The 13,081-nt window shown below is 39.7% G+C and overlaps 2 protein-coding genes across 2 annotated transcripts; one reads left to right on the top strand and one right to left on the bottom strand.

Annotated features, from left to right (window-relative positions):
* The first annotated feature begins 885 nt into the window (after positions 1 to 885).
* LOC144030999 (uncharacterized) lies at positions 886 to 6,428 on the top strand. The gene is made up of 8 exons (XM_077537677.1): positions 886 to 1,105; positions 2,201 to 2,346; positions 2,546 to 2,676; positions 3,675 to 3,799; positions 4,828 to 5,120; positions 5,342 to 5,430; positions 5,496 to 5,694; positions 5,978 to 6,428. Exons 1-8 carry the CDS (start codon positions 1,051 to 1,053, stop codon positions 6,122 to 6,124), a joined length of 1,185 nt encoding a protein of 394 aa, XP_077393803.1. The 5' UTR covers positions 886 to 1,050; the 3' UTR covers positions 6,125 to 6,428.
* Positions 6,429 to 9,579: 3,151 nt separating this feature from the next.
* jagn1a (jagunal homolog 1a) lies at positions 9,580 to 13,081 on the bottom strand. Its single transcript, XM_077536867.1, has 3 exons — positions 12,939 to 13,081; positions 12,625 to 12,728; positions 9,580 to 10,697 (listed from the first exon to the last, which is right to left on the bottom strand). The coding sequence occupies exons 2-3, from the start codon at positions 12,711 to 12,713 to the stop codon at positions 10,235 to 10,237; spliced, it is 552 nt and encodes a 183-aa protein (XP_077392993.1). The 5' UTR covers positions 12,714 to 12,728; positions 12,939 to 13,081; the 3' UTR covers positions 9,580 to 10,234.

Here is a 13,081-nt window from a genome sequence, read left to right as displayed (position 1 = left end):
TGCATTTCAAGCACCCTTTCAATCCCCAGTGCCACAAAGCATGGTGGGAGCCCCTCCAAGCTCCCAGCGACGCTACATTCTGTTATCCCTAAGCGTCCTTTAAGCTGTTTAAGATTACCAATTGAATTGTTGGACAACTTAATAAAATTGCTTTAATTGGTAACACATGATTGAACTAAATTAATCCAAAGTGAATAATTGAAGCATCCATCAATCCATTTTCTTGACCACTTATTCCTCACAAGGGTCGCCGGGGGTACTGGAGCCTGTCTCAGCTGGCTCTGGGCAGTAGGCGGGGGACACCCTGGACAGGTTGCCAGCCAAGGCACAGGGCAGGGCACACAGAGACAAACAACCATCCACACTCACAAGCACACCTAGGGACATTTCTGAGCGCCCAATTAACCTGCCATGTATGTCTTTGGAATGTGGGAGGAGACCGGAGTACCCAGAGAAGACCCACGCGGGCATAGGGAGAACATGCAAATTCCACCCAGGAAGGCCGGAGCCTGGACTCGAACCCGAGTCCTCAGAAGTGGGAGGTGGACGTAACCAGTCATCACCGTGCCGCCCCAGCATTGAAGCTGTTTTATTAAATTGGTCAACAATTCAATTTGTAATCTTAAATTGGTTCAACAATTCTCTTTTCAGAGTACCAGTTGAAGCAATTCATTTAAGTTGGTCAACAATTCTCATTTTAGAGATAGCTAAGGTGTTCGTCTCTACCAGATTGATTATTATTTGAAGTGTTTTTTTTTCTTTCTTAGTTTTACATATTGGAACTGTGCTACAACTAAGTGTATGACATGTAAGTAACTGAGTTTTGCCTTAGCTAGTCTTCAATGCTTTGAAATGATGTCACAGAGGGTCCGGCAAAGCTTTTTTTTTCTTTTATCTTATCTTTTTTTGCCCTCCGTCTTTTTTGTGACGTGGTATCGTGATCTGGAGACAGGAGGGCTTGGGAGCAGCGACGCAGTCGCGGCTTGTCTCCAGTTGCTGCTGCGTTCGTTTCCGTCCGAGGGGGCACACAGTCGAGTCAAAGTTCCGAACATGAGGATTACAGTCACTTTCTTTGTCAGCTTTGTCCTTGGGTGGACTTGTTCAGGTGAGAATGTACTTAACCTACTTAATTGACTTTGGATGAAAAATGGCTTTTTCTCCGCTGAACTTTGTCTAAAACTCCAATGAAGACTTAATTCAGAGGTTTATTTGTTCATTTTTCCTTTCGGACAGCATTGTGACAATAAAAAACATTTCATCAAACAATTTCAACATGTAATAATAACCGAAAAGAAAAAGGGCTGGCAGGAAGAAGCATGAAGCTTATATAATATAGGTATAGAGAATATAGGATATAGGTCAACTTTATCAACAAGGTTTTCCTTTAAAACGGACTCAATGTTATCTCTTTCGACTTTTTAATGGCAAAGGAATATATCACCGAAAGAACAGCAATTTTGAACTTTATTATAGAATTTAAAAAAAAAATCACATTGTGTACTTCAAGATGCACAAGTACGTGTCATGGAGACGCAACACGTAACCTACGTCACAAAGCTCGTCTTGTAAGCACTTTTCCTACATGTTCTGTTATCTTAAATGAGACATGAACCCCACCAATTGTTTTTCTTAGATGTTTTGTTGGTGCATTTTTAGCCCATGGCTGCATGGGAAGCAATGGGAGCACGCAACTCTGGCTACAGTTATTAATGCTCTAAATTCCGATTTTCAATCGAACACACAGTCACAGTTCGAACGAGTCTTTTAACACACAATAAAATGTGTTTGCTCAATTTGAAAGAACATTCAGTTGTTTTGTAACTTCTCTCCTTAGCTAGATAATTCTTGACATGTACACAATAGCTGAATTGAAATACTTTCAAATACACGTCAATTGCTACATCTTTGTTTAGATCTTAGCCAACATTATTTATTTATTAAATGTTTTAGTCCCGGTCCCCCCAGTTCTAAAATACCATCTGTGCAACTATGCATAGGCCTTGCCTGGTGGATCGGGGTCGTATACTGGATACTTAGAAGTCTCTGAGCCCCATGTGACTTTAATTGTCCCATGTCCCTGAGGGCTCCACTTGGAATGGCTGCAAGACAATCCCCTGGACTATAATTTTTCCTACATGTGCAATGAAAGAGATCATGCGTGGTGGATGTTGGTGTGTTTCTCATCGTGTTGTTTTTCCAGCGCTGTCCAAATGTCCGACAGACTGGCGGCGCTACAAGGATCAATGTTACTACTTCTCAAACGACTATCGGATTCAGCGCGATGCTGTATACGCTTGTCAAATAAAGGGAGGCCTCCTGACCAGCATTTGGGACAGAAATGAGCAGGTGACGCATCCAACTCTCGCTCTCTCTCCTATCTACTCTCTCTACTCGCTTTCTCTATATTTCTCTCTCGCAATCTTTATCAATCGCGCTCTAGCGCTTGTTTTCTCTTTGTCTCCCATTCTCTCAATCTAATCTCTCTCTCTCTGTACTTAGTTTCTCTCTTAGGCTGTTTCAGTTACTTTCACTACCATTCTTTCAGAACTGGTTGCTTTCACAAGTTAACAGGGGCAGGGCCACCTGGATCGGCCTGTCTCGTCCTTGGGATCATTTTGCACAAAGGTGGAATTGGTGGAGGTGGAACGACGGGACGATTTACTTTATATCAATGTCGTAAGTGCCATTCCTTTACTCAGTGCTTGGAGCAGGAAAAATCTATGTGCTTGAAATCTGTGCTGGGAGATGTCACCAAATTACTGATTACTGTATTTTTCGGGATGGGGTTTATTTCAGATTTTGCTGTATGAATTTAGGAGCAATCCCGTGTCTGTTCAAATAATGACATGTTGATTTGACAGTGTAATAATAATCAGTGTCGATTTCATCCCGGCAGTACAGCAATTATATGTAAGCGCACAAATCAAAACGATGTGGCCAGGGTCCACTTTCCGACATATTAGCACAGCTGAGGTGTCACCAGAGTAGTTTTAAGCCATGCATTACTTACTGCTCAGTTGTTGCTACAGATATTGATGATTACAATGCCAACTTTAAAGGACAACTGCATGCACGTTTTACAAGAATAAGGTCAACTTCTTTTAAGAATACAGGGAGTCGTCGAGTTACGTCGGAGTTACGTTCTTACACTAGCGATGTAACCCGAATTTCGATTCAAGTCGAATTTCCCCATTAAAGTCAATATTTACATCAAAATAATTAGCATTAAAAATCTAAAATACATTCAAATAAAAACAAAAGAAAGGGGGAGGCTGATGTGGAAAAAAGCCAAAGATACTTCCACACTTGCACAAATGCTAGCACAAGGGCTAAATAGCGGATGAGGAGAAAACACTGCATATGGCGGACGAGTAGCCAAAATGGCAGACGGGGCTAAAATGGCTGGCCGGTCGTAACCGTTGTCAAGTCGAAACGCCTTAAGTCAATTGCCCCTTAACTCAAGGGCTTGTTGTATTGAAATAAAATTCAAAGGAGGAAACACTGCAAGATGAATTGTTTCTTTTTTGAGAAATTGATCATCACTGGAATTTGTCAAGGCCAAAGTTGTATTGAGGAGAACGTCTGTTTCATGAGGCGAACAGGAAGTGCAATTGCTATCCATCAAGGTGGGCTGCCGGCTAATTCCTTGTGTGAAAGTTTGTTGCCCGTTTCAGACAATGGGCTTCTGGTTATCCGGACTCAAAAAAAAGAAATGGATTCTGTGTTGCGATGGACGAAAGTGGCTGGTACAACAAGGATTGCGACAGCTACCTGACCTACATCTGCAAGCGCCCTGTGGGTGAGTCCACACCTTACTGCAAAGTAGGACTCGTTCTTTTTTCCTGATACTTTCTTTTCTTTTAAGGAGCTTGAGACGGGATTCTTGGTCCAATCCAATCCAAATCAATGTTGCCACATTGACTTTGAAAAAGTGATAATAACTTAGGTGCTTTGCTAATTACTTGCTTTTAGAAGTAACTAAGTTACTTTCATAGTTACATTCAGCAGATACAGACAACCCAGCTTAACATAAAAAAAATTACACCGGGTTTTGTCACTTAATTGGAAGTACATTGGAAGTATATTTTTGAATGTATACAATATTTGGCTTCAAGCACACGATTAAGGGCCCCCGAACAGTTAACTTGTTAATTTACCTCTTGTAGGTGTTACTCCACTAACACGAACACCCTTGAAACCAGGATAGCGATGAGTCTTGAACGCAAACGACAGGACCACGTCTTGATTTTTACTATTTAATAAAACACAAATAAAATACAAGTACGTCCAAAAAAGATCAAATCGTATGGTCAAAAAACTATGTCACTTCTATCGTGAGCTGGTTTCATCTGTTCCATGTCCAACTCGTTGCCGTTCTATCAATGCACATTCGCGAGTCACGTGACGCTGCAAATAAAGTAGTTCCAATAAAGAAATAATTAAACAATTTGTCTCTTTGTACTTTTCAACCAATAAATTCTAATATACGCATAAAATGATATTCGCCATTACTTTTAACTAAATTATCCAATATCAAATGTGTAAATATGACTAGCGACGATATACAATATATAGAACATACTACAAATTAACCAATGCACAATTGGCTCCTACACCTCTGATTGTTTATTCATAGGTTACTTTGGAAGCATGACTTCTTCATGCATGCCATCAAATGATTGCTTAGTAATTGCCAGAGTTCTTTTGAAGTCTTGTCATCCAGCTGATGGCTCTGCTATTTTGCAAATGACTTAAGCGCACGACAAACACTTGCATGTCCGCTCATGCGCTCTGTCCTTTCAAATGGATTCTTTTGTTTCCCTGCAGACGAGACCCCATGCCCTGCCTGCCCTCAATGCCCTGATTGTAGCTGTCACTGTCATCCAGTTCCTTGCCCAAAATGTCCTGATCTGACATGCCCCGCACTTCCTAATCTTACCTGCCCCGCTCTTACCTGTCCCACCCTTCCCACCTCCCCCGTCCCCTCCTACCAACTTACGTCGACCACCGATACACCGACCAATCGGGAGCCCGAGATCTGCACAAGCTCGGCCAGTGGGATAGCGTGTTCCTCTCGCAACGTCACATGCTCGTGCCTGCTCCCCATGCTTGCCAACTCGGTGAGTTGATGGTTTTTGCTGTGACTGTTGAATAGCATTTTAAGATGCCCGTGTTGTAAGTAAGATGACCTTATTCAGGTCATCTTGGGAAATAACTGTTCATATTGTCCACAAAAAGGATCGTATTCTTCTTCTTCTTCTTATTATTATTATTATTTTATTGTATATTGTTTTTTCCGAATGAAATAATTGTCATATTTTTCTCAATTGTGCGTGCACAGCAAGGCGGATTCAGAGCTGCGCTCGACGACGGTCTCAGCGTGAACCGCCACATCGTCATCAGAGGACGAGCCAATCCCCAAGCAGAGAAGTAATAGGCCACGCCCTGACCCCTCCCCAGCCTGTTACCACAACGACTTCATGTTTGTGCGGCAGGCTCGTCGTCAACCTGTTGGTGCGCGACCACGACGACAATCACGATGGCGAGGATGACGACGCGACGGCTCTGCACCTGAGGGTCAACTTTGAAAGCAGAACCATCGTGCTCAACTCCAGGGTGGACGACTCGTGGGGTGAAAAGCGGCAGGAGAACTTTCCAGAACAACGCCCCTTTGGACCAGGACTCGACTTCAAGGTCACACCACTTGATCCATAAATGTGGACATCCGCACTTTTACTCCCTTCAGCCTGTCAAATTATTAGAACAATCACCACTATATTTTGGAAGCATTTTCTTTTTGAAGCTTTTTCTGTCATCTATGTTGAGGCCTAGCTTCCATCCATTATCTACCGCTTAATCCGGGTGCATTACATGTAAAGATTGAAGTGGGTGTAAGTCGAGATGTCCACATATGCTAATGTGAAACTGTACAATTACTACTGATTGAGTACTTACTTCCTGACTTTTCCCCGTCCAGATTGTCATCTGGTGTGACGCCGACGCTTTCCGCCTGACCTTCAATGACATCCACCAGATGGATTACAAATATCAAGTTGAAGACCTGCAAAGCATCAAGTGGCTGGAGGTGTGGTCTGCGTTGCTGACTGGTATCCAGCTGATGTGACATCGGCATCCGAATGCTGCTTCCTGCCTGTTTGACCACTTCCTGTGTGTGGATGTCAAATAGCTAATTAGCAATTAGCTTAATTCTTTTACTACTCATTGTTGCCCATTTTGTTGTTTCTCACTGTAGCTTAGTGTTGCAACGATAACATCCAGCAGTACAACTTCACGTCATGGAAGCCACACTACGATTGTGGTATAATAAGAATTAAATGTGTTCCAATTAGTTCATTTCCAATTGTGTGTTTTGAAGTGATAAAGTAAAACGTGTTTGAACAATAATAAAAGTGAACATTTCAGTAAAACCTGGTACACACATTTTTTCAAATCTTGAAAGATTTTTTTTTTAAAATCTTTGTCACACATTCTCCTCCTCCCTCAATCTGTTAGCCCCCTTAAAACTGCCACAGCCTCTTTTTCTTAACCTCTGCCCCATGTTACACTCCACAATCTAAAAAAAAACAACGCAGACAGCTTGAAGAACTCCACAGGAAAACCAGTCTTACAGTTCACGTCTAAGACTACAAACTTTCTGTCACAACATACAATTCTGCTCTTAAAACGGTCTGTTCCAATTACTGTTCACAACTCATCCACTCAAATTCATCTATTCAAAAACTCGATGGAAATAAGCTTTGCACTATCTGGGTCTCTGTTCTGTTTGATTTCATATGGAAAACTGCTTTTCTTGGATGTTACTTACTGATAACCAAAACTGAAACTTGGCATAATGTCAGTGGTCATGTTTGTTTTGAACTCAATAGCTGGCTGGCTGGTTTGGTTTGTTAGCTTACTGGCTAATGCTCCAGTCAGTCAGCTTGCTAGTTAGCTAAGTAATTAATTAGCCAGTTAAATGATAATTCTAGGCAAATTAAACCTGGGGACATAATTCATTTGGAGGAAGTGTTGAAACTACTCTTTTCATAAGTTAATTATTAGAACAATGTTAGTACACTGGAAAAAAAATTCAAGCACCAAGTAAATGTGACATTAATATATACGTATGTATAGTTAATAAAAAATGTTGAATATCATCAGGATGAGTATTTGAATTGACAGCATCTCAATTTATGAGTAAAAATCCAACAGAAATCTTTGTGTAAAATACGCATACTAAAATTAAGTTTATGTCTTTAAAATAAATTAGTATTTGAATCACATATTACATTGTTTAAATGTTTGGAATAATAATTGTATGTTTCAACAAGATTTTTGAGAATGTACTACTAATATCAATTAGCTTAAGTACGGTATAGGTAATTATCAAACAAGTCAACTCAATTTTATTGAACAGTAACTTATGTTGCAAAAATCAAGTACCGTCCGGATAAAGTGATGTCATTCCCTTTAAAATCAGTTCTTTTGAATCCTGTTGACCAGTAGTGCTAAACAAAGTTTAACAGGGCTGCTCTTGTCTAGGGCAGGGGTGGCCAAGTTTGGTCCTTGAGAGCCCCTATCCAGCCTGTTTTCCATGTTTCTCTCCACTAACACACCTGATTCATGATCACGATCGTTGTCAGGCTTCTGAAAAAGCTAGCTGATTAGCTGATCATTAGATTCAGCTGCGCTGAAGGAGGGAGACATAGAAAACAGACTGGATAGGGGGATGACCAAACTTGGCCACCCCTGGTCTAGGGCACTGTTTCTCAACTCTGGTCCTCGAGTACCCCTGTTTTCCATGTCTCCCATAGCCAACACAGCTGAGGGTTGTCAGGCTTCATGCAAAGCTTGCTAATTAGCTGATCGTTTGAAACACCTGTGTTGGCTGTGGGAGACATGGAAAACAGGCTGGATAAGGGTAGCCTATTTGAGGACTGCGGTTGAGAACCACTGGTCTAAGATATGTGGTTGTGTGGTGTGGGAAAACAGCTGAGATTAAAATGATCAGTTTTTTTCCCCAAAGTCAATTGTGATAGACAGTCACTGCGTCAGGGGAACTGAAAACTGGATGAGGGATATTTCACACAGAGAGAGAGAGAGAAAGAGAGAGAAAACACAAGAAAGTTATGACTGCTGGAGGTGGAGGATGTGACAGGAGCATAGAGTATTTTCATCAACAATACTCGATTAACTATACATTGACTATACGGTACTACGTTATCTACCAAGTTGTAAGACTCCCTGTTGCCTCTCTTATAATACGCTTTTTCTTGTTGATACACTTTTAAATGGAATATTTAATTTCTATAATGGAGCATTTCATTAATGCCGGGACCAATGACAAAAGGTCCGTCATTTAAAAATATTAGCAAACCCCAACAAGACACGCTTTAAAAACAGCTTGAAAAAAACAGCTAGAAGGTCAAACGGCAATCATGATATTCCAAGTTAAATATATTTTTAATATTTTCCAAAGGAGAAAATGCTGAGAAAATGCATACTTTGTCCACACCTAGATTAGCGACTGTTAAATCTTTATAACAAAGCAATTTTACGCTCAACGGGATCAACATCCATTTCGATAGTGTCTCACCTGAGCACGCTCTGTAGCTGTGGGGCACATTGCCCTGCAGAGGACCTTCTTGATGACATCAGGAAGCAGGCTGACCGTGATGAGCAGGATGATCAGCCAGGCCGGCCTGCATTTGCATGAAGACGTAATACATCCTAGTTGAGGAAGGGCCTATGCGATTGGAACACGCACAGACGAGGTTCCTTTCTCCAATGATGCACAGATATAAGTCGACATTTTCACAACTGACTGATTAGTTAAGAGTTTGTGTTTTCTTAATTCACATTAGTGGAAATGATTTAGAAGCAATCAAAATAAATGAGATAGTACTATTCAGTTTAGGGTTAGTTATTATTTTGACATCTATACAGTGGAACCATGATCCCAAAAGTGGTAAATTTCCACCTCAGACCAAGTTCTGTTCTAAAAAATATCATGAGTCGAGCAACAGTTAAAACCATGTTCCGTTCAGATTAGTCTTTACTCCTTGTTTAACTTTTTGCTGTGCCACTACAAAAGGGTGCCCCTGTTGCTGAAGTGTGATGATAAGCCGAAATCAAATCTATTGCAGCACAAGAACAGGTACATTATGAACAATAGTTATTTCAGTCACATGAAAAAATCAATTAGACCAACTTATGAAAAAAAATAAATGAAAATAATAGCTAATGGCTAGCATGTAAATGACCAGAGAAATGGCTACATAATTGTACTTTTTTCAAAAATGTGACATAACACATTAATTCCAGAGACCTATAAAACACCACTAGATGGCAGTATCTCTCAACAAAAGTCCACCTGTTCCCTTTTGCATTCAAGGGATGAGTAGTTTTATGATGGCAACAGTTTCAAAATGAGAACAAATTGTAAGTCAATGACTTGTGTTCAACTTTAGAGGTTCCTCTGCAAATATTTGCATTGAAAATTATATTATTTCTTAGTGCATTCCTTATGGCTAAGCAAAGATTATTGGTGCTACTGATTGGAGTCCAGTCATGTTATGTGATTTTAGAATTCTTTATTTTTTTTTCAAACATTTCATCTGAAAAAAAAATTGGGAGATTTTTGAATTTATTGAAGAGTGAAAAGGAGTATTGGGCCACACTTAAAAGGAAGGAAGGAATAGAGGTACAACAAATTAAGTCAAAATGGTTTGAGAAAAAAGTTGTAATGTTACGAGAATAAATTTTAATGTTACTGTAATTGAAATATATAAGGAATATAACCAGGAAAAAACGAAATCCTAGTGTGTGAAATGTGAAAACAAAGAAACATTTTGTGAAATTGTGAGGTTTTTTTTCCCCACCTCAATTTTTGCTTAAAATAAAACAATTTTGAGATACATGTGTTTCATATATGAATGGTTTTCATAAAATTACAATGCTTTTCCGGAAATCTGAAAATAAGAAGACAAACAAACAAACAAAAGATGGACACTTCCCATTGTACACGAGTGGAAAAGGAGTATTTGGCTACAATGAAACAAAGTTGAAAAGAAATTGTAAAGTCATAAATTTAAGAATAAATTAGAGAAAATGGTATTAATATTGGGGGGATAAAGTTGCATCACATCATTAAAAAAATCGTAACATTACCAGAATAAACACGTTATTCCTGTAAAATGTTGTATAAATAAGGTAAAATATTTCATTTTGCCGATCATTTCTTCTTCTTCTCCTGCGTGGTGTTGAACCACGAGTCGAGCAGCTTCTTCATGTAGTACAGCTGCCACGCGTGCACTTGCACGGCCACCACCATGACCAGATACATCACGGTCACCGCCGAGAAGCCAAAGATGAAGCGGTACGCTTTGCCGTGGCGAAACAGCTGCTGCGCCAGGGGGAACATCTCCATGCCGCCGTAGATGAGCGGCGCCACCGAGAACAGCCCCGCGCTGATCATGGACAAGACCAGGTAGCTGATGTTGTTCTTGGGCAGCGACAGGCTGCTGCACAGCAGGGGGACCATGCTGAGCAGGTAGGGGTACTCCCACTGGTAGGGCATGGCGACGGTGTCGTGGGACAGCAGCTTGAAGTGAGCGACGGCCACGTGGGCCGACACCAGCAGCCAAACCAGAAGGTGGATCACGTTCAGGCGACGCACCTCCGTCTTCAAGGAAGCGCTGCAACACAAACAACAGTATATACACTGATCGTTATCGTATTGTTATTGAGATATCTGGTAGATTTTACATTTTGTACATATCTCACAGACATAATTAATGATCATTTTCATTTAGGGGTGTCAGGTGATTAAAACTTTTACACGACTTCAATAGTTAACTCGCGATTAATCGCAAATTTTACATCTGTTCTAAATGTACAATAAAATGTTTTTTTCTGTTTTAACATAAAAGTGGAAAAAATGTTAAAATGAAATATGGTTGTATTAAGTCATTGATATAGTAATTTCATAATAATTCATAAAATAAAGCTAAAATTTAAAAAGATGGACTGTCCTGTAAAAAAACAAGTGTGATATTGATTTGCGTTGAGGTCATTTTCTGCCACTAGATGGCATAATTGCATTTGTAAGACATTGGTGACATGTTCAGTGCATTTTTCTGTTCTTATTAAGAGCTATCTAATCTTTAACATGAAGTGCACAGCTGCATATTTTTAAAATTGTAAAATGCAACTTGACCCCAGTCTCCACTATTATTACATTTATTACAGCTAAATTTGGACGTGGACGTGTCTGCTGCGTTGCGACTGGAAATCCCCAAGTACAGGCTTTTCAAGTCAGGGGCGGTCATTAACAATAATAATAATAATAATTATTATTATTATTATTTATTTAGATAGCAACCTTCAAGCAATACAGCACAAGGTGCTTTACATAATGTTAATCGCGCGTTAAATAAAATAGTGGCGTTAAAGTAACTTTAAATTAACACAGTAATTTTGACACCCATATTTTAATTATAAAGAAAATAATTCAGATATAAAAAATAATAATTTAGAGATACCGTATTTTTCAAACCAAGTCATACAATCCACACCAATCAAAAAACGCATCGTGAAGAAGAATTAAACAGAGTATACGCCTAATTTTTACATCGTTACAGTTGGATTTTCTGCTTCTAACTACAGAAAAGGTTCCCTTTTTAGTTTAAAATAGCTTATCTTAACTAGAATCTCGCGTCACATTGTGGCCAAAGGTAGAACTGTGTTGGGTTTTTGTGCCTTTTAGTACTGTAAACAGTCATGCCTTGTGGTGGAAGCTGCATAATAAACAAGTGATACATCACACGTTAGTTGCCATGACGTCTTCTTTTTCTTCTTCCATTTCTCTATCTGCTTTCTTTTGGTAGTTCGCAAATACTTTTGTTGCATTACCGCTAGCATGTGAAAGAAGGTGTCCAATGTAATGACTACTACGGCTTCTCCTTTCATTTCTTCTTCGACTCTCTTTTTCTAACCATCAAAAGTCGACACGATTTGGGAACAGAAATTCCAAGTGCCAGTCCACTTTATTATGATTTACCAGTCAACAGTTTTCGAATCTTACATTTTTCCAATTTCGTATTTATTGAAAGTCAAGCAGTTCACTTCAAAGTACAATAGGACATTAAACTGCATGAATTTCTGTCTTTTTTTGGTTTTAACTGGGGGGCAGGGTTCTAAAAATTTTGACCGATAGTGTACTTTGCGCCTCAATTAATCCCTGGTTGTGTTGTCAACTTGAATAAATATATATCAGGAAAACAATATAACAGGTGGTGCCACAATGTGTCACAGCAGATGTTTTTTATTGCAACACACCACCTGCACAGCAGATACAACAGCTATAAAGCTGACAGTGTAATTTAAATTCAATTTGATTCCATTCAGGACAAACATAAGAAGTGTTAATAAAAAAATAGGAAATAATGAATGAAAGAATGCAATCAGAAGACAATATAGAATAATCGAAAATATGTATTATGATGTTTAATGTATTTGAATGCTTCGATTCATTTGTGAAAAAAATGTAGTCAGACACCTCAAGATCTAAAATCACTTGGCCATTATATGAGGAAATTCACATGTCAAAAAAGAATGACTTGCCTCATTTGGTAGTGTTGATTCGCCTTCTCTCTGAATTTGAAATCACTTCCATTGGTCGCAGCAGCTTTGTGCCCAACACGTGACGTCATATTGAAGTAAGACACCTACTGAGAAAGGGGACATTTATGAGCTGAATGTTGAATGAAAATTTGCTTTGGCTGGTGCCATTTTCCTACGGAGCTGGTTAGCTGCTAGCGTAAATCAATTATCAGCTTTTCACTCGAACGTAACAGAATTTACACACACTTCACACAATCGGCGATAAAACACTGTGCTGTGAGATTGTAATATGAAATACTAGAGCCACTGCTGACCGGTTGCGTGTCTCCGTGGAGCTGCTGCTTGGAATTCGGAGCTTGAAAAAACGACCAAACAAAAGATGTCAAGAATCAATGGGCTTCCGTCGGCTCTGCGCATGCGCATTGGCTGTCACGGCAACATCAGCATCTGTTCCTCA

Source organism: Festucalex cinctus, chromosome 11 (assembly GCF_051991245.1).
Source record: "Festucalex cinctus isolate MCC-2025b chromosome 11, RoL_Fcin_1.0, whole genome shotgun sequence".
In the NCBI taxonomy this organism is placed as follows: Eukaryota; Metazoa; Chordata; class Actinopteri; order Syngnathiformes; family Syngnathidae; genus Festucalex; species Festucalex cinctus.
The sequence above is the reverse complement of the archived record's forward strand: the minus strand, read 5'-3'. Positions and strand labels throughout refer to the sequence as shown.